Genomic DNA, 22645 nt, shown 5'->3' with positions numbered 1-22645 from the left:
GTTTTCTGAAAACTCAAGTACTAATAGAATTTCACTACAGCTTAAAATAGCACCTGTGGAAGATTAAAGTTTAGACACTTAAGAACTTTTCAAGATTTCCAAAATATTGTGGGAAAATAAAATACTTATCCTACTTAGTAAAAGTGCTAAATCTGCTGAGCATGCTAAATTCCTGAGCTTTGTTAACAAATGAACAGTTATATATTTACTGAAATATTTTCAGACAAAATATCACCTACTGCAATTTTCTTCAATGAGACAACCACAAAGTCAAGGTATTAATGAGATATTGCTCAATTTTTTGCTTACATCTGATAATGGCAAAACTCAATTCATTGTACTTTTAAATGAAATTATTTTGTGCCAGATTAGAAATCTTTTTTTAAACCACACTGATGACCTCTTGGCTCTAAAAAAAAAAACCATCTTTTTTTCATTAGAACTTATTACTGCTATATTTGTAACCATCTTTTATAAACTGGAAATGACTACTTTTTCTTGCAAATAATTTTATTTCACATGGTTAACATTAGTGGCTTGCTATGCTACAGTAAAACTCTTGTAATTCAGGACCTACATCATTAGATCTTCAACTAAGTAGACTATATACTCTTATTTTTAGGAGGGAAAGGCAAATAATAAACTAAGATATCACAGTCCAAAAACCAAGTTCCAGGGTATGTTCAAGATTAAAACCTAAAGTTTTAATCTCTTTCTATATCATCCCAAAGCATAGTTGTTTGCTTAAAAAACTATATAGTGAAAGGGGCTCATTCCATTCTGGACAGAAGTGAGTCCAAATCTGCCTTATTATGACTTTTACCTGAGGATAACAGAATGAGATTAATACCTCTTCCACATATTCACATTATAACAATAATGAATTGCAAGATTCTTAATCATCAAACATTTAATTATATTAGTAATTTTCTTATTAATGAGGTAAGAAGATATACTAGTACAATCTAGAAAGATTTTCAACAACAGAAGATTTCTGATTAGCCAGAGTTCCCTCCTGCCCAGGAATTGTGATTAATCAAAACTCTACTCTATAATATGTATACAGCAGGTAACTGAATTGTGCTTGGTTAAAACATCGGATTTGAACTTTAGGTAACAATCCTTAGGTAACCAGAGTCATTCCAATTTGGCCTCGCCTAGCTTAGCCCAACTAGGGAGAGTGAAAGGAGTCCTTACTAAAGTGAGTCTATTTTTGATTTTCATGTATAGACTCATTAAATTGTTTTTTCCACTGACATGCCAATTACACTATGTAGACTGAGGATGTACCAGAATTAAATATTCCTTATTTGTAATTTCAGCTAGTTCTTAATGTTATTACAAATTTCAAATTAAATACATAAATACAACAATACTATATATGTTAGCATATCTAGAGAAAAACAGTTTGACAACAACTTTCCAGAAAGTATTTATACAAAATCTTTCCTTATATAAAACTGTCTTTTTTATTAATCTTACCAATTTTTAAGTCATCAGTCAGACTTTCTTTCGTAAGATTCAACAGTTCTTTGCCATCAATGTTGTTCATCTTGAAAATACTAACAAGGTCTTTTAAACCTTGTGCACAAAGCCATAATGAAACTTCTTCCTCTGACCAATCTTCAATAAATAGCTTTGGTTCATCTTCTGGCCTACCTGCTTGAGAAACCATGAGGAAAAAAGCAAATAAAATATGTATAATTTAAAATGCATTTCCTTAAAAATTTTTTATTTACTTCACAAAGTTATTTAAATTTCCTTAACTTTTCATTCCATTATTTAATACCTTTCAGAAGATTCAAAAATGAAATATTTTTCCTTGTACCTTTTCTTTTCATATGATACATGTGTTTTCTATTTTAAGACTGAACAAGATGTTCTATTTGCCCTCTTGTTTGTGTATCAGTATGGAGGTCTGTATAACTGACAAAAAAAGGAATCAGTAAGTTAGCTGCTCCTGCTGCCTGGAGTGGCCAAAATGAAGTCAAGAAAATATGTTATTTCTATTCTCTCTGTAAACTGTTTATTCTTAAGCAGAGAATTCTATAAAAATTATTGAAATAGAGATTGTGAGAAAATATTTAGACAAACACGCACACAATCAGACACCAAAGGCACTTTCCTACAGTTTTAATGTACTTCTAGCTATTAATCCTGACCTCTCTGAAAGGATTTTAAAAATTATAATAAATTTGTATTTCATGCTTTATATTAAGGAAAGCAATTTGAACAATTTGTCACAAGATTTACTGTGTTCTCAAACTAAATGCTGAAAGGGGTGAGCTAGGTTAGAGATAATATCCCAACTAACCTTGACAATATACTTCCAGCTCAAATTGCCAGATGTTCACTGTTTTGTCCATTGACCCAGTAGCAAGTAAAAGAATATTGGGTGCAAAGGCACAGGTTGTAACATACCTGGGAAAGAAAAAGAACTAGGGAATTTAATATCATATGTTTTCTAAATAAGAATTTTTCTTGAATAATATTTGTAAAAAGTGATGTTAAGGTCACACCTGGTATGATGAGTCAAAGTGTGAAGTATGCTCCCACTATTCTGAAAAATGGAAAGAAAAAAAAATTCTTACGATTGTATAGGCAAGAAGAAATTTGTTATTTTTTTCCCCTGAATTTAAGTTTGCTGCACATAGGTTATGTCTGTGTTCTATATGGCATTTATCTTTGATATTAATGATAAAGAAAAATAATTAAGAAAAATAATGAAACAGTAGGTCCCAATACTAAAATTTGCCAGCTATCTGTATATTCTTTCAAAATCAACATTTCTAAGGCATATAGGTGGTAAGGTGGATAGAGCATTGGGCTTGGAGTCAGGAAACCCTAAGTTCAAATCTGGCCTCTAATACTTAACAGACAAATACTGTATAACTCTGAACAAGTTAGTTAACCTTTATTTGCCTCAGTTTCCTCATCTATAAAATGGAGATAATAATACCACCTGCTACTCTGGATTTTGGTGAGGATCAAATGACAGAATAATTGTAAAGTACTTAGAACAGTACCTGGTACATGGTGAGTCCTATATAAATGTTAGCTAATCATCATCATCATCATCACAACCTTCACCATTTCTGTTCACCAAACATTAGGACTCATCAGATCCTTTGATTTTTATGACTCCTTATCTCCTTGATTTTAGTGACTTGTGCCTTCATTTCATATGCCAACACAGCAATGTCAACATGAGTTTAAGATTATAAGCTAATGCGATCATGTAGACCAGATTTAAACTCATATCTCTTCTGATCCCAAGTACAGCACTCTTTCTATTATACCACATTAATTAAAAACAAAAATAAAGGCATTTAGGAGATACAAAACAAGGACAGGCAACTGAAAATTTATTTAACAAGTGGTGTGGTCATATAAGAATGGTAAATTTCATAACTAGGAAAGACTGGTAATAACAATTAAGCACAAAGAAAAAGGTGGTGGGCTCCCCAGAACAGATCCTGGAACAGTAGAGCCAGCAGAAAGATGTAGCAGAGCAGTCTTTGGATTCAGAAGACTTAGACAGGCAGGCAAATAAGGTCCATATCGCTCAAGTAAAAGGGGAGCACATTTCCAGGATAGGAAGCAGTCCCAGAAAGTCCATGGCAGACTCTACCTCAACAAACCAGCAGGAGATCCTGAGCCCCCGAGTGGTGGAGCAGGCAAATGCCAACACCAGAACTCCCCCACAACTTAGCACCTCCAGGGAAACTAGAAGACTCCAGCTCAGAGAACTACCACATGTGCCAGCGCAGCCCCAGGCAGAAAGGCATCCTCCAGCAGCTGACCTCCCAGTGCTTCAGCACAGCCCTGGGTGGCCAGGCATCTTCCAGCAGCCAGACATCCCCATACTTCAGCACAGTCCCAGGGAAACTCAGAAAAACATCTGGTCTCAGCACATGCCAAACACCACCATTAAGATCCTAGCTCTGCATCAGGTAAGCTGCCAGATACCTATAGCCTCCAGCAGCCAGCACTTGAGGCCCTAGGGAACAAAGCTAGTGACCAGGCCCCTGAACAAAAGCACAAGAAGCTTGGGACAGTGCCCCCTGTGCTCCAGCAGGAGAGCTCAACTTTAAAGGCCATAAAATAGGCCTAAAAATGAGTAAGAAGTAAAAACAAACACTGACTATAGACTCTTTCTATGAGGACAGGGAAGATCAAAACACAAACTCAGAAGTGGTCAACATTGTCAATATATCCACACCTGAAACCTCAAAGGGGAATATGAACTGGTCTCAAGCCTAAAAAAAACCACCTTGGAAGAGCTCAAGAAGGATTTTAAAAGTCAAATAAGAGAGGTAGAAGAAAAACTGGAAAAAGAAATAAGAGGTATGGAAGAGAGAGTCAACAGCATGGAAAAGGAAGGACAAAAATTGAACATAGAAAACAATTCCTTAAAAAATACAATTGGCCAGATGGAAAAAAAAATCACTGAAGAAAATAACTCCTTAAAAAGTAGATTTGGCCAAATGGAAAAGGAGGTACAAAAACTCACTGAAGAGAAGAACTCCCTAAAAAGTAGAATTGGCCAAATGGAAAAGGAGGTACAAAAGCTAAGTGAAGATAACAATTCCTTAAAATTAGAATTGGGCAAATGGGAGCTGATAACTATGAGACATCAAGAATCAGTCAAATTCAAAAGAATGAAGAAATAGAAGAAAATGTAAAATACATCACTGGAGAAACAACTGACCTGGAAAACAGATCCAGGAGAGATAATTTAAGAATAATTGGTCTACCTGAAAGCTACAATAAAAAAAAATGAGCCTGTTTACAAGAAACATATCTGAAGCAGAGCAATACACACAGAGTAAAGGTTAAAGGCTGGAGCAGAATATATTACGCTTCAGTTGAAGTAAAAAAAAAAAAGCAGGAGTAGCAATCCTGATTTCAGACAAAGTAAAAACAAAAATAGATCTAATTAAAAGAGATGAAGAAGGAAATTATGTCTTGCTAAAAGGCACTTATAGGATGCAGCCCAAGAAGTTGTGAGGGGAAAATTTTATATCTCTAAATACTTACATAATAAAATAGAGAAAGAAGAGATCAATGAATTGGGCATGCAACTAAAAAAGCTAGAAAAAGAACAAATTAAAAATCCCTAATTAAACACCAAATTAGAAATACTGAAAACCAAAGAAGAGATTAATAAAACTGAAATTAAGAAAACTATTGGACTAATAAATAAAACTAAGAGCCAGTTTTATGAAAAAGCCAATAAAACAGATAAACCTTTGGTTAATTTAATTAAAAAAAAAGAAAGAAGAAAACCAAATTACCAGTATCAAAAATGAAAAGGGTGAGTTCACCACCAATGAAGACAAAATTAAAACAATAATTAGGAACTATTTTGCCCAACTGTATGCCAATAAATCTGACAATCTATGTGAAATGGATGAATATTTACAAAAATATAAATTGCCCAGATTAACAGAAGAGGAAATAAAATACTCAAAATGACCCCATTTCAGAAAAAGAAATTGAACAAACCATCAATGAACTCCCTAAGAAAAAACTCTCTAGAGCCAGATAGATTTACAAGTGAATTCTACCAAACATTTAAAGAACAATTGATTCCAATACTATGTAAACTATATGGAAAAACAGGCAAAGAAGGAGTCCTATCAAATTCTTTTTGTGAGACAAATATGGTGCTGATACCTAAACCAGGAAGAGCCAAAACAGAGAAAGAAAATTATAGACCAATATCCCTGATGAATACAGATGCAAAAAATTTAAATAAAATATTAGTGAAGAGATTACAGCAATTTACCACAAGGATAAAACGCCACCACATGGGATTTATACCAGTAATGCAGGGCTGGCTCAATATTAAGAAAACTATCAGCATAACAGACCATATTAACAACAAAAATAACAAATCATATGATTATCTCAATAGATGCAGAAAAAGCTTTTGACAAAATATAACACCCATTCCTATTAAAAACACTAGAGAGCATAGGAATAAATGGAGTCTTCCTTAAAATAAGTAGCATCTACCTAAAACCATCAGTAAGCATTATAAGTAATAGGAATAAGCTAGAAGCATTTCCAATAAGATTGGGGGTGAAACAAGGATGTCCATTATCACCACTGTTGTTCAATATTGTACTAGAAATGTTAGTTTTAGCAATAAGAGAAGAAAAAGAAATTGAAGGTATTAGAATAGCAAAGAAGAAATAAAGCTATCACTCTTTGCAGATGATATGATGATATACTTAGAGAATCCTAGAGAATCAACTAAATACTTGAAATAATTAACTTTAGTAAAGTTGCAGGATATAAAATAAGCCCACATAAATCATCAGCATTTCTATATATTACTAACAATGCCCAGCAGCAAGAGATAGAGAAATTCCACTTAAAGTAACTGGAGACAATATAAAATATTTGAGAGTCTACCTGCTGAGACAAACCTAGAAACTATATGAACACAATTACAAAACACTTTTCACACAAATAAAGTCAGATCTAAATAATTGGAAAAATATCAGTTGCTCATGGGTAGGCCAAGCTAACATAATAAAAATGACACTTCTACCTAAGTTAATTTACTTATTCAGTGCCATACCAATCAAGCTGCCAAAAATTATTTTACAGAGCTAGAAAAAATAGTAACAAAATTCATCTGGAAGAACAAAAGGTCCAGGATATCAAGGAAATTAATGAAAAAGGAATGCAAAAGAAGGTGGCCTAGCCATACCAGATCTAAAACTGTATCATAAAGCAGCAATCATCAAAACTACTTGGTACTGGCTAAGAAGCAGAGTAGTGGATCAGTGGAACAGGTTGGGTACACAAGACACAGTAGTCAATGACTATAGTAATCTATTGTTTGATAAAACCCAAAGACTCCAGCTTCTGAGATAAGAACTCATAATCTGACAAAAACTGCTGGGAAAACTGGAAAACAGTATGGCAGAAACTAGGCATAGACAAACATCTTCCACCATACACCAAGATAAGGTCAAAATGGATAGACATAAAGGGTAAAACTATAAGCAAATTAGGAGAGCAAGGAATAGTACCTGCCAGATCTACGGAGAAGGCAGGAATTTATGACCAAACAAGAGATGGAGAATATTACGAAATGCAAAATGGATAATTTTGATTACATTTAGTTAAAATGGTTTTGCACAAAGCCAGTGCAACCAAGATTAGAAGGTAAGCAGAAAGATGGGAAACAATTTTTACAGCAAATGTCTCTGATAAAGGCCTTATTTCTAAAATATATAGGCAACTGAGTCGAATCTATAAGAATATAAGTCATTCCCCAATTGAAAGGTGGTCAAAAGATATGAATAGACAGTTTTCAGATGAAGAAATTAAAGCTAACTACAGTCATATGAAAAATTGCTCTGAATCACTACTGACTAGAGAAATGCAAATTAAAACAACTCTGCGGTACCACATCACAACTATCAGATTGGCTAACTTGACAAAACAAGAAAATGATAAATGTTGGAGATGTGGGAAAATCAGAACACTAATGTATTGTTGGTGGAGTTGTGAACTGATCCAACCATTCTGGAGAACAATGTGGAACCATGCCCAAAAGGCTTTAAAACTGTGCATACCCTTTGATCCAGCAATACCACCACTAGGTCTGTATCCCAAAGAGATCATAAAAAAGTGAAAACGACCCACATGTACAAAAATATTTATAGCAGCTATTTTTGTGGTGCCAAAGAATTGGAAATTAAGGGGATGTCCATCAATTGGGGAATAGCTAAACAATTTGTGGTATATGAATGTAATGGAATACTATTGTTTCATAAGAAATGGTGAGCAAGTGGACTTCACAAAAACCTGAAAAGACTTACATGACCTGATGCTGAGTGAAATGAGTAGAACCAGGAAAACACTGTACACAGTAACAGCAACACTGTGTATGACCAATTTTGTGAGACTTCGCTCTTCTGAGCAACACAATGATCTAAGACAATTCTAAAAAATGCTATCTACATCCAGAACTATGGAGCCTAAATGCAGATCAAAGCATGTTATTTTCTCTTTTTTTGATGTTGTTCTTCGTTTTTTCTTTCTCATGGTTTTTCCCTTTGATTCTTCTTTCACAACATGACTAATATAGAAATACGTTTAATATGATCATACATGTATAGCCAAATCAGATTGCATGCCATTTTGGGGAGGGGAAAAAATTTAGAACTCAAAATCTTATAAAAGCGAATGTTGAAAACTAAAAGAGAATAAATACATAAATTTTTCTTAAAATGCTATGTAAGTTTAAGTTGTTTAAGTTATATATTAAGGTATTACCATAGTCTAAGACAGGTGTCAAATAAATGGCATACAATAGTCTCATGTGGCCCAAAACAGATTAAAATGTAATTGGGAAATACTTAACAAAATTAATAAAAGTATTATAAAAATAGATGTTAATATGCACCTACAGGGACTGTTATATCCAATTTAGTGGCCATTGTTTCTATTTGGGTTTGACATCACTGGTCTAGCAGACAGGCAATAAGTGCCTGAAAGGTATTTGCAGTGGAAATGGAAAAGAGAGAAAGGATTAGAAAGATATTATAGAGGCAGAATCAATAGAACTTACCAACTGACTGGATGTGAGAAATGAGAAAGAGGGAAGAGTTAAGTATGACTCTAAGGTTTTAAGCAGAGTGAGTGAAATATGGTGACATCAAAAGAAATAGGTTTAAGAAAAAAGGCAGGTTTTTGAGAGAGGAATTGAATTTTTGGCATGCTGAATCTGAGATACTGGTGGCCAAGTGAAGATATTCAGTAAGCAATTTGAAATGCAGAACTGAAGCTGGGGGATAAGGTCAGTCTGGGAGTCAACTAAAAAGATTTGTAATTGAAGCTATAGAAATGAATGAGTTCCAGAATACCAAAGAAGAAAATATATGTGAGAAAACAAAGACAATTCCAATAGGTACACCCACATATAAGAGTCAGGATAAGCAGTCAATAAAGAAGACAGAGAAAGTGTGGCCAGAGAAATAAGTAAAAAAACTATGAGAATACAATATTATAAAAATCAAGGGTGAATAGAATGTTATCAAGGAAAGCATTATCAACAGTGTTAAATGCTGAAGAAAGAAAAAGGATGAAGGTGTCTGAAAAAAGGCCACTAGATTTGCTATTAATACTTGCATTAATAGTTTTGGATATAAGTTTCAATAGAGTGGTGGTGAAGGAAGACAGATTAAAAGCAGTTATGTATCAATCAAGTTAGGAATGAAGACTGGATGCAGACTGTATTCTTTTTAGAAGTTTAGCAGTAAAGGACAGGAGACTTGAGGGAGAAATCCGGGTCAAAGAATTTTTTTTTAAATTACCTTGGAAGACCTGAACATTGTCCATCTACAAATGAAGGAAATGTCAGTAGTAGATAGCACCAGATTAAGAAAGTAGGAGGGAAAGGAGTTTGGCTTGTGGTCAATGAAAAGGCAAGAAGAAATAGGAACAAGGGAAAAGGTATTTTGATTTCCTTTTGACAGAAAAAGAGCAGTTTAATCGTTGGAAACCTGAAGGATGGAAAAGAGAACAGGTGAGGACACTGCATGGTTTAAAAAAGTAAAAACAAGGATGTGAGGGAGTTTGCATTGCTATTTCTCCACCATTTTTGGAATGTTCTCAAATTCATTAGTACCTCCATAAAGCTCTAAGCCCACTTTAGTACTTTTCAATTGTAATTCAAACCACATACTACACCTAAGACCAGGCCTGTTCAAAAGATCGATTTGCTCTGTGACCAAAGATAATCTAAAGTTGATTGCAATCCTTTGCTCCTCAGAGAACAAAATCTCTGCTGACATTATTTGAAGGCCAGGTGCTCTATCATACTCATTTTGCATCAGCTACTGTGCCGCAAAGTAGCTTACATATAATATGCTAGATAAATATTTTCTGAATCTCACTGTACAAAAATACTAATGATTAAGAGGAAAAAATGTAGAGTTGGAAGGGCAGCTTGATATGGTGGATAAAACACCAGACTTGGAGTCAGGAAATCTGAATTCAAATTCAAAATTCATTTGCTTGATGATGACCTGACAAAAAATGCTGGGGCTGGACCTGACAGCATTTCAGATACCTTTCTGCTTAAATCTATGATCCTATGATCTCTACATTTATTTTCCTAAAGTACTATTTTCATGAAGTCACTCCTCTGCTTCAAGGTGCACAAAATCTTCCTTTTGGCTTACTGAATCAAGCCCTGCACTTAAAATCCCTTCCATACACTAGCTTTATCATTCCAATCCAATCTTGCCTCTTGTCATTAGCCATTGGGGAATGAAGATCCAGTTATATTAGTTACGCTGCTCCAAATCCTGAGTTTCAGTTATTCATATGATTCTAATTCCCAAAGAAAACTAAGATTTGGGATGGTTTTATTATTCTTATTATGTCTGAGTGTTAGTTTTATAATTTAGCAATCATATATAATGCAAAGCATATTAATAGAGGTAACTTTGCACTATTGTATGAAACAAAGTGATTTCTATTATTTCAAGGTACATAATCTCTTTATCACTATCTATGGCTTATATTACCTATATCTGAATGCTATATGTTTTAGGTTACTCCTTAAATCTACATTTTCCTATGGTACTCTGAGGTCTTTCTAGAGCTAGAAAAGATCTTAAGGATCATCTAGTCCACCTATATCCTCTTTTACAGATAAACAATCTGAAGCCCTGAAAGGTAAAGTGATTTCCCAATGTCGCATGGTTTTTAAGAAGCAAAACTGTTATGTCACCCCAGTTCTTCTGAATTATATAATCCAGTGTTCTTTTCACTACATCAGACTGTCTTGCCTAATTTAAAAATCATATATTATTTAAGAGAATGACCCCAAACAATTATGTTACATGTAAAGACAAGGGACAGAGTGCTGGCCCTGGAGTCAGGAGGACCTGAGTTGAAATCTGGCCTCAGACACACTTATTAGCTGTGTGACCCTGAGCAAGTCACTTAACCCTGTTTGCCTCAGTTCATGTGTAAATGGACAGTAGAAGGAAATAGCAAACCATTTCAATATCTTTGCCAAGAAACCCCCAAATGGGGTCACGGAGAGTCAAATGTGACCTGAAACAACTCAACAACAACAAAGACGAGTTCTATGTTGATGTTTTATCCTAGTATAGAGGTTCTCAAAGGCTATGCCAGTGGAATGCAAACTCTGTCAGGTTGTGCCACACTAAAAAAAGGCTTTGAGTATAAGTTTAGCAACAGACTGTGTAATAAATCAAAAGGCATTTGAGCATCTGCTATACGTCAGGCACATATGAAAATGTGGGGATACAAAGACAGAAGTGAAAATGTCTCCACATTACAATTCATCGAGGGGAAGTTAACATGTACATATAGGTTGTTATTATTATAATTACTACAATTACTGTTATGTAGCTATACACAGAACAAATATAAGCAACTGGAAGGATTAGGAAAGGCTTCATACTAAAGGAAGCAGTTGAACTAAGCCAGGAAGGAAGCAAGGGAGTCTAAGAGGTAAAGGTGAGGAGGGCATATATCTTGTTGTAAGGCATCAATTTGGTCTACTGAAGCAAAAATTTCTCTGCAATAAATAATCAATAAGCACAATGGGATCTTATATTCTCTACATTTTTCAACTGACTGTGAAATAGTACAGATGTGATCCATTGATGAATACTGCTTGAAAAAGCCTTCTTGCTCTTGACTAATACCCTCATTGAAGATGCCCTCAATTGATGCATTGGTGACCCTCAAAGACTTTGCATAGATAGAAGCATAGGCACAAAGGTTAATAGTCACTGATGTTTCCTTCATCACCTTTTTAGGTACTAAGAAGGTCTGAAATTTTTTTTCCCTTGGCTTTGGCATCTCTTCCTCCTGCCCTCATAACTATACCACCTCTACTGACTTCTATACATACTTCATCCAACACAGCTGTTTCTCCTCCCCCCCCCCTCGTTTTGTTCACTTTAGTGTCATGTCTACCTTCCTGATAAGTATATCTGAGACAGTGAGATCAGGGTCCAAGTGTGGTGGTGCCACATGCCTTTATGGAGAAAACAAGTTGTTAAAATCTTTTTTGAAATCTTTGTCATTTTTCTTCTGTTTTTAGTTTTCATTTTTTTAAACTCTGAATTCCCTTTGCATGACTTTACTTAATTAGATATGTTTATGAGCTTTCTTTAGACTGGTTTTACTCTCTTCTGCTTCTTTCTGCTTTATGAGACTATCACTCATAATCATCTATAATCCTTCTTCATGAGATTTTACAAATGACTTTATATTTCTAACCTGGTGTTACCTTTGGCAATCACCTCTCCCTGGCAAGCAAGCTAGATATTTGCTGACTAGGGTGTTTTCTGGGCTCTTTTAGTAGTCTTGTGGCAATTAATTAACACTGGGTAAACTTATGGCAACTAATTTACAATGCTTAAATGCTGAGCAGAGAAATTTATATTTGATCTTACTATATAAAAGAAAAACTCTAGAGTTTACTGAATAGAGTTGGAACATGGTCAGATATGTGATTTAGGAAAACATCTTGCAGCTAGATTAGATTAGTGAAGTTCAAAGAAGCCTATTACCAGAAATTTGGTCACTAAGTGTTAAAATACTGTTTTATCAGGTTCACAGCATCTCATGAAGATGGTCTACTAAGCTCTGGAAAGGCATTGATCTATGCCAATAAAAGAAATACTCAAATTAGTGAAGTCATAGGTCTTGTAAAGTTTGAAGCAGTAGTTAAAGCATTTGGGAACACATACTAAAAAAAGACTGAATAAATTTATAATCTTATTTGTCTTTTAGATAAACTAAGTTTAAAGGATGGTACCTTAGCATTTTTTTTAACCCATACACATGTACCAGTACTAGATGCTCAAATACTTACAGGTTCATATACAATCACAGATTTGTCCACCGATCTTTAAAGAAAGAGAAAAGAAAAATTTGTGTGAATGTTTTTATAAATAGGGAAAATTTTAAATTTACTTAAATTGTACTTAAAACATTACCAATTCAATAAAGACAAGAAAGAAGTTTAAATAAATACATATTTTTCAAACGGAAAAACATACATAATATAAATAAAATAAAAATATGTAACAGAATATAGAGTGTAATAGCAAATCCTTCTAATGGTATAAAGGTTCATATATAATAAACTTTCAAATATAAAATTATTCTATGAAATGAAAAATAACCTCATTAAAAGATTAATATGTTAGTTGCAATTTGCAATAAGTAGTTATAATTAGAACAGACATCTGTGAGGTAAAAATTTTTTTAAATACATTTCTAGTTCTTGAAAAGTAACATCACAAAAGGATAAAACATTTCAAAAATAGTTATTGTTTGGTAAGCCATATACGACCGTGAATAAATAAATCTGCAATCTGATTTTGTTCCTCTTTTTAAATACATAATTCTTAATTTGGTCTTGTGGTCACATGGACTATTCTTAATAACAGCCATTTGAGATCACTCTAAAAGGTAAAACGTCTTTTATAAATGAAGTTTTATATATTAAGAGGAAGCATAAGTACTCTAATTTATTTTTTTCTCTTTAAAAAAAGCACAAAAAAATTTATACCATCCCTACTACAGGTTTATAGCAGGTAAAACAAATTATATAAAACAAAGACTGTGCCCAACATATCATGTAGCAATAATTATATTATTTTATCTGCTGTAACACAGTAGCTCAAATGGCTGAACAAATTATGGTGTTTGAATGTAATGGAATACAACTGTGCCACAAGAAATGACAAAAGGGACAATTTCAGTTAAACATGAGAATACTTGTAAGAACTTATGCACAGTGAAATCAGAAGAACCCAGAGAACAATTTATACAATAAGAATAATACAAAGAAAAACTACTAAGAAAGATCTAAGAACTCTAATCAATATAATGACCAACCATGGCTCCATAAGACCAATGATAAAAAATGGTACCTATTTTCTAACAGAGGTGATGAACTCAAATGAGATATGTATTTTTGGATGTGAAAAATGTGATTTGTTTTGTTTGATTATGCAGGTTTGAAACAAGGGTTTTGTTTTTCTTTCTTTCAAGTTTTTTAGGAGGCAAAGGGACTTGGGAAAGAAGCAGAATAAGTCTAAGGTTAACAAAATTTTAAAAAGAAGGAAAGTATGAAAAGGTCATTGAAGGATATTAAAAATTCACTGAAGAAAAGATGTCAGAAAACACAAACAAGACAGCTTTGGCAATAACTTGTTAAATTGTGAAGGAGCAAACTATATGTAGTACAGATTTGCAGCTGTGTACGCAATTATAAAATTTTGCTAACTGGATCCACTACAAATTTACATTAATCTTAACTGTGCCTTCTCCCCTGCAAGGTATTCCTTTTATACCTCCTTAATTGATTTGGTATCTCAATTACCTAGGTAACTTTTCCAAATTTTTTGATCCCTCCTCAAACCTCTTGTAGCTTCTCCTCCTGCCATCTTCTCAACTAAGAACCTGCCTCATATTTCACTGAAAAAAAATGAAGCACTTTCCAGAGAGCTCCCTCTTATCACTTCCTCTTCTCAGATCACAGGAAAGACAGAGAAGGAGAAATTACAGCACCATAATGTATAGGCTACCATTTCAATCTAAAGAAAACAAAACCAAACCAAAAAACCAGTAAGTGAGAACAGCTCAGAGAACAAGGTTCACTAATTTCACACAGTAAAAATTTTAAAAGTGAGCCTATTTCACCATACAAGTAATAATTTATTTATGTTAAGTTATTTCCTAAGAGGACAGGCTTTGAATTTGAAAACTGAGCTCATCTTATTATATTGCCACTCTTCCCTAACTCAAAATATAATTAAATTACAAAAACCAAAATAAATAGCTTACCCTGAAACTAACATGTGACCATCATAAGAAAAAGCACAAGACAGAACTGGAGCAGAGTGTCCACTCAGTGTACATTTATGCTTCAATTCAAAACCTGCAATTAACACAGTAAGAAAAATGGTAAAATAATATTTAGAATTTTAAATGCCATTTTTTGAGAGCAAAAAACTTTCAAACATTCTGATAAAATTTTACTAAGTACAAATCTTGTTGTTTAACTACATATATATGTGTATCCATTTTTTTTAAATACCTAAAATAAAGCTGACTATTTTAAAGTATAATCTTATAAAGTGGGGGGAAAACATACACATTTTTACTAATTTTCTTGAAATAACACTAGGTACCAACAAAAAAAATTGGGCTGATTTCTCCAACAGACCATTGCCTAATCTCAATAAATTTTCTCTCTAGGTAATCAATACTTTAAATCTTTAATTTTTAAAAAATTTTTTTTTCTTAGGCAATTGGGGTTAAGTGACTTGCCCAGGGTCACACAGCTAGTAAGTGTGTTTGGTTTGAGGCCGCATTTGAACTCAGGTCCTCCTGACTTCAGGGCCGGTGCTCTATCCACTGCACCACCTAGCTGCCCCTTACTTTAAATCTTTAAGGGAGATAATAAAAAATAGAATGTAAATGATATGAAAAAGTAAGTTGATGTTCAACAAACTATTTCTAAATTTTATTTTATTTTCTAAGTTATAAATTTCACTTTGCAATATAAAGTTTTTTATTAATTAATTTATTTCATCAATAATCATTTCTGTGAGTTTTTGAGTTTTAAATTTTTCTCCCCCTTCCTCTCCACCTCCCACCCCAAGACAGCACACAATCTGATACAGGCTATACATATACATTCCTATTAAACATATTTTCACATTAGTCACGTTGTAAGGAAGAGCTAGGAAAATTTCATTTTGTCCTCTATGATGCAGGAGTCAGGACTACTAAGAGCAAGTGTCACAATGGAGACCTCACAATGAAATGTCACAGAGGCCTTTCTCTTCAGGATTAGATGAGGCTTGGGTGAAAGGGTATAAATAGCCAAGAGCCACACTGAGCTGGAGTTAACAAACAGCAGCAGCAGCAGCAGCAGCACAGCAGCAGCAGGACCAGTGAATCTGAACCCAGGAGAGGCTTCAGCAAAAGGGAGAAATTGGGCTCTTCTGGGAGCCAAGATAGCAGAGTAAAAAGGCAGTCACTCTCACCCTCCCCTATCAACCTCTGAAAACCCAGAAAATATCACCACAGGAAAAAAAAAAACCCTGGAACAGCTGAACTAGAGAAAAGATGGGGAACAGCAGCAACGCAACCCAGCAAACGGGTCTCCCAGTGCCTCAGCAAAAATAAGGGAAGCAGCACTACAAAGTGCCCTAGGAGGATAAGCACTCTGCAGCATTCATCTGCAAGGAACTGAAGAAAGCAACCTAGAGTCCTTCTAAAGTCCCAGCCTTGCTGATTCCAACCCAAAATCAGAACCCTACAGCATCCAACTGTCAACCAGGAGGAGATCCTGAATCCCAGGTGGTAGAGCAAGCAAACACCCAATACCTGGACCTCTGAGTGCCTCAGTGAAGGCGGGGAACCGGTGGAAACCAGCTCAGAAAACCACCAGGTACCTTGGCACTATACCTCAATGGAATCTCCCAGTGCATTAGCAGAAAGTAGGAAGGCAGCATTACAAGGGGCCCCAGGCAGATAAACACCCTGCAGCACCCATCTAAAAGGTGCTGAAGAAAGCTAAAGGAAAGGAAAAGCAGGCAACCTAGAATTGCCTGAAAGTTCCAGCTTTGCTGATTCCAGCCCAACAAGAGGTAAACTGCCAGAACCCTACAGCCTCCAACTGCCAACATAAGAGGCCCCAGCACACAAAGCCAGTGACCAAGACCTAGGCTCTCAACACAAGAAGCTCAGGTCAGTGCCCTCTGTTCCCCAGCAGGACAGCTCAATCTGTTTAAAGGCCAGGGAATAAAGAAACCATGAGTAAAAAGAAAAGTACCATGGATTCATATTATGAGAAGAGAGAAGATCAAGACAGAAATTCTGAAGAGGACAACATTGTCAACAAACCCACAGCTGCAACATCAAAAGGGAATATGAACTGGTCTGAAGCCCAAAAAGCCTTCTTAGAAGAGCTTAAGAAGGATTTTAATAGTCAAATGAGAGACATAGAAGAGTCCTTCAAAAATACAATTGGCCAATTGGAAAAAAAAATACACTGAAGAAAACAAATCCCTTAAAAATACAATTGGCCAACTGGAGAAGGAAGTATAAAAACTAACAGAAGAAAACAATGTTAAAAACTAGAATTGGATAAATGGAAACTAATGACCATGAGAGAGCAAGAATCAGTCAAACAGAAACAAAAAAAATGAAAAAATAGATTAAAACGTAAAATACCTCATTGGTAAAACAAACCAACCTGGAAAATCGATCCAGGAGAGACAATTTAAAAATTATTGGACTACCTGAACATCATGATGAAAAAAAAGAGCCTAGACAGTATCTTTCAGGAAATCAAAAAGGAAAGTCCTTAGAAGTCCTAGAACCAGAAGGTAAAATAACCGTAGAAAGAATACATCGCTCAACACCTGAAAGAGATCCCAAACTGACAATGCCAAGGAATATAATAGCAAAATTCCAAAATTACCAGATGAAAGAGAAGGTGCTGCAAGCACTATTTAAATAGCATGGAACCACAGGATTACACAGGACCTTGCAGCTTCTACATTAAAAGACCACAGGGCATGGAACATGATAGATAGTCCGTAAGGCAAATGAGCTTGGATTGCAGCCAAGGATCAACTGGCCTGCAAAAATGAGCATGATTTTTCAAGGGAGGAGATGGATATTCAACGAAATAGGGAACTTCCAAACCTTCCTGATAAAAAGACCAGAGCTCAAAAAATTTGATCTTCAAGTACAAGATTCAAGAAAGACATAAAAATGTTCAGCTGGAATCTCAGGCCATGAAAATTTGAGAAGGACAAATGGATCCCAAGATTTCTGCAATGCAGATAAAAAGATACTCCCACACCAGAAGGTTTCATAAAGGGCACTCCACATCAGGAAGTTTCTCCAATATAAAGAACTTTTGGCTGAAGACTGAGACCAACAAATTGTTTCTCCAGGCAACAAATAAGACTTTCCTATGAGATGCAGACCAACTAGCATGTGAAGAATTTACCAAGATCAAACTCCTTCTCCAATGTTGATGTTCCTGATATTTTTGTATAATAATAAATTGTTTACAAAATTAAAAAAAAAGGAAGAATGAGAAACAACAGAAGGAACCACAAGAAAGAGGAAACAAAACAACAAAACAGAAGGGAAAAAAAGAGCAAATAGTATGCTTTGATTTTCATTCAAACTCCATAGTTCTTTCTTTGGATGGATTTTCCATCATGAGACTTTTGGAGATGTTCTTAGATCCTTGCACTGCTGAGAAGGGCCAACTCTATCAAAGTTAGTCATCACACAATGTGGCTGTTAGTTACTGTGTACAATGTTCTCCTGGTTCTGCTCATTTCACTCAGCATCAGTACATACAAGTCTTTCTAGGTTTTTCTGAAGTCGGCCTGTTCATCATTTCTTATAGCACAATAGTATTCTAAGACATTCACATACCACAGCTTCTTCAGCCATTCCCCAATTGATGGGCATCCCCTCAATTTCCAATTCTTTGGCTCCACAAAAAGACCTGCTATAACTATTTTTTGTACACGTGGGTCTTTTTCTCATTTGTATGAGCTCTCTGGGATACAGCCATAGAAGTGCCATTGCTGGATCAAAGGGTATGCACATTTTATAGCCCTTTGGGCACAGTTCCAAATTGCTCTCCAAAATGGTTAGATCAGTTCACAACTCCACTAATAATGCATTAGTGTTCCAATTTTCCCACATCTTCTCCAACATTTATCATTTTCCTGTTTTGTCATGTTGGCCAAACTGATAGGTGTGGTATGGTACCTCAGAGTTGTTTTGATTTGCACTTATCTAATCAATAATGATTATTTTTTCATATGACTATAGATGGCTTTAATTTCTTCATCTGAGAACTGCCTGTTCATATCCTTTGACCATTTATTAATTGGGGAATGACTTATATTCTTATAAATTTGCCTTAATTCTCTATATAGTTTAGAAATGAGGCCCTTATCAGAGACACTGGTTGTAAAAATTCTTTCCTAGTTTTCTGCTTCCCTCCTAAATCTTGATTGCATTGGTTTTGTTTGTGCAAAAAATTTTCAATTTAATGTAATCAAAATTATCCATTTTGCATTTCAAAATGTTCTCTATCTCCTGTTTGGTCATGATTTCTTCTGTTCCTTATAAATCTGACAGGTAAACTATTCCTTGCTTTCCCAGTTTGTTTATAGTATCAGCCTTTATATCTAAATCATGAACCCATTTTGACTTTATTTTGGTATATGGTATGAGATTTTGGTCTATGCCTCGTTTCTGCCATATTCTTTTCCAGTTTTCCCAGCAGTTTTTGGCAATAGTGAGTTCTTACCGCAGAAGCTGGGGTCTTTGGGTTTATCAAATAGTAGATTACTATAGCCATTGACTACTGCAAATTGCATACTTAACCTGTTCCACTGATCTACCACTCTATTTCTTAGCCATAATCAAGTAGTTTTGATTGCCACTTCATAATACAATTTAAGATCTGGAATGGCTACGCCACCTTCCCCACATTTCTTTTCATTAATTCCCTTGATATTTTGGACCATTTGTTACTTCAAATGAATCTTATTGTTTTTTCTAGCTCTATAAAATAATTTTTTGGTAGTTTGGTATGGCACTGAATAAGTAAATTAATTTAAGTAGAATTGTCATTTTTATTAGCTTGGCCTACCCATGAGCAACTGACATTTTCCCAATTATTTAGATCTTACTTTACTTGTGTGAAAAGTGTTTTGTAATTGTGTTCATATAGTTTCTGGGTTTGTTTTGGTAGGTAGACTCCTAAATGTTTTATTATGTTTATAGTAACTTTAAATGGAATTTCTCTATCTCTTGCTTTTGGACTTTGTTGGTAAAATATGGAAATGCTGATGATTTTTTAATTTTATATCCTGCAACTTTACTAAAGTTGTTTATTATGTCAAGTAGCTTTTTACTTGAAACTCTAAAATTCTCTAAGTATATCATCCTATCATCTGCAAAGAGTGATAGCTTTTTCTTGGCCTATTGTAATACCTTCAATTTATTTTTCTTCTCTTATTGCTAAAGCTAATGTTTCCAGTACGATATTGAACAACAGTGATAATGGATATCCTTGTTTCACCACCGATCTTACTGAAAATGCTTCTAGCTTTTCCCCATTACATATGATGCTTGCTGAAAGTTTTAGGTAGATGCTACTTATTATTTTAAGAAGACTCCATTTATTCCTTCCAGCTTTTTAAAATAGGAATGGGTGTTGTATTTTGTCAAAAGCTTTTTCTGAATCTATTAGGATGATCATATGGTTTCTGTCAGTTTTGTTGGTTGATATGATCAATTATGGTAATAGTTTTCCTAATATTGAACCAGCCCTGAATTACTGGTATAAATCTTACCTCGTCATAGTGTATTCTTGTGATAAGTTGCTATAATCTATTTGATAATATTTTATTTAAAATTTTTGCATCTATATTCATTAGGGAAATTGGTCTATAATTTTCTTTCTCTGTTTTGACTCTTCCTGGTTTAGGTATCAGCACCATATTTGTATCATAAAAAGAATTTGGTAAGACTCCTTCTTTGCCTATTTTCCCAAATAGTCTAAATAGTATTGGAATTAATCGTTCTTCAAATGTTTGATCGAATTCGCTTGTAAATCCATCTGGCCCTGGAGGTTTTTTTCCTAGGGAGTTCACTGATGGCTTGTTCAATTTCTTTTTCTGAGATGGGGTTAAGTATTTTACTTCCTCTCTTTTGGTAATCCTGGGCAATTTATATTTTTGTTAAATATTCATCCATTTCACTAAGATTGTCAAATTTATTGGCATACAGTTGGGCAAAATAGTTCCTAATTATTGTTTTAATTTCTTCTTCCTTGGTGGTGGATTCACCCTTTTCATTTTTGATACTGGTGATTTTGTTTTCTTCTTCCTTTTTTTAAAATTAAATTAACCAAAACTTTATCTATTTTATTGGCTTTTTCATAAAACCAGTCTTAGTTTTATTTATTAGTTCAATAGTTTTCTTAATTTCAATTTTCTTAATTTCTCCTTTGGTTTTCAGTATTTCTAATTGGTATTTAATTGAGGATTTTTAATTTGTTCTTTTTCTAGTTTTTTTAGTTGCATGCCCAATTCATTGATCTCTTCTTTCTCTACTTTATTCATGTAAGCATTTAGAGATATCAAACTTCCCCTAAGAACTGCTTTCATGCATTCCATAAGTTTTGGTATGTTGTCTCATTACTGTCATTCTCTTGTATGAAGTTATTGATTGTTTCTATGATTTGTTGTTTGACCCACTCATCTTTTAGGATCAGATTAGTTTCCAATTATTTTTAGTCAATCTTTCCATGGCCCTTTATTACATATTACATAATTACATAATTTTGATTGCACATTGATCTGAAAATGATGCATTTAATATTTCTGCCTTTCTGCACTGGATTGTGAGGTTTTTGTGCCTGAGCACATGGCCAATTTTTGTGTATGTGCCATGTATTGCCAAGAAAAAAAGCATATTCCTTTCTATCCCCATTTAATTTTCCCCAGAGGTCTACCATATCTAACTTTTCTAATATTCTATTCACCTCCTAAACTTCTTTCTTATTTTGTGGTTAGATTTATCTAGTTCAGAGAGTGGGAGGTTGAGATCCCCCACTAGTATAATTTTGCCGTCTATTTCTTCCTGTAACTCCCTGAACTTCTCCTCTAAGAATCTGGATGCTATACCACTTGGAGCATATATGTTTAGTAATGATATTACTTAATTGTTTATGGTGTCTTTTGGCAGGATGTAGTTTCCTTATCTCTTTTGATAAGATCTATTTTTGCTTTTCATCTGAGATCAGGATTGCTACCCTTGCTTTTTTCACTTCAGCTGAAGCAAAATATATTCTACTACATCCTTTTACCTTTACCTTATTTCAAATGTATTTCCTGTAAACAACATATTGTAGGATTATGGTTTTTAATCCATTCTGCTATCTGCTTCCCTTTTATGGGACAGTTTATCCCATTTACATTCACAGTTATGATTAGTTAGTATCTGTGCCTTTCTCTCCATCTTATTTCCCCAGTTTATGCTTTTCTTTCTTCCTTCTCCCTTTCCCTCCTCACCAGTGTTTTGCTTTTGACTACCACCTCCCTCAGTTCCATCTTCCTTCTATTAGCCCCCTCCCTTTTCTTCCCCTTTCCCCTAACTACTTCCCTCCCTTCTTTACTCCTTCCCTTTTCTTTCCCCTTTTCCCTCCTACTGCCTATAGGGCAAGTTAGATTTCCATACCTAACTAATTATGTTATTCCCTCCTTGAGCCAAATCTGATGAGAGTAAGGTTCAAACAATGCTCATCTCCTTCCTTCTTTCCCTCTACTGTAATAGGTTTTTGTGTCTTTTCCTGTAATGTGTATTCCCTAGTCTGCCTCCTCCTTTCCTTTTCTCCCAATATATTCCCTTAGATCAGATTAATCCACTTAGATCCATTTAACCTACTTAGATTTTTCTTTATCATTACATCAAAGTCAACTTATTACCCACCTTCTCTATGTAATACCCATTTAAAATGGTGTAATAACAATACAGTTCTCAAGAGTTATAAGTG

General features: G+C 34.5%; 1 protein-coding gene across 5 annotated transcripts in view; it reads right to left on the bottom strand.

The window, feature by feature from the left end:
• Positions 1-22645, bottom strand: part of WDSUB1 (WD repeat, sterile alpha motif and U-box domain containing 1) — a 73709-nt gene that overhangs the window by 22343 nt on the left and 28721 nt on the right. For 4 of the 5 annotated variants that reach the window (XM_021004930.2, XM_021004929.2, XM_021004933.2 and 1 more), the window contains 5 exons: positions 14875-14968; positions 12893-12926; positions 2520-2560; positions 2315-2421; positions 1483-1662 (listed from right to left, as the gene is read on the bottom strand). In XM_021004930.2, the coding sequence (XP_020860589.1) occupies positions 1483-1662; positions 2315-2421; positions 2520-2560; positions 12893-12926; positions 14875-14968 (456 nt within the window). The remainder of the gene's footprint in view (positions 1-1482; positions 1663-2314; positions 2422-2519; positions 2561-12892; positions 12927-14874; positions 14969-22645) is intronic. The other variant, XM_021004932.2, reaches the window with a different exon arrangement.

This window comes from Phascolarctos cinereus, unplaced genomic scaffold (genome assembly GCF_003287225.1).
Source record: "Phascolarctos cinereus isolate Bilbo 61053 unplaced genomic scaffold, phaCin_HiC Scaffold_726;HRSCAF=1367, whole genome shotgun sequence".
NCBI classification, from domain to species: domain Eukaryota; kingdom Metazoa; phylum Chordata; class Mammalia; order Diprotodontia; family Phascolarctidae; genus Phascolarctos; species Phascolarctos cinereus.
This window is presented reverse-complemented; position numbering and strand designations above follow the sequence as displayed.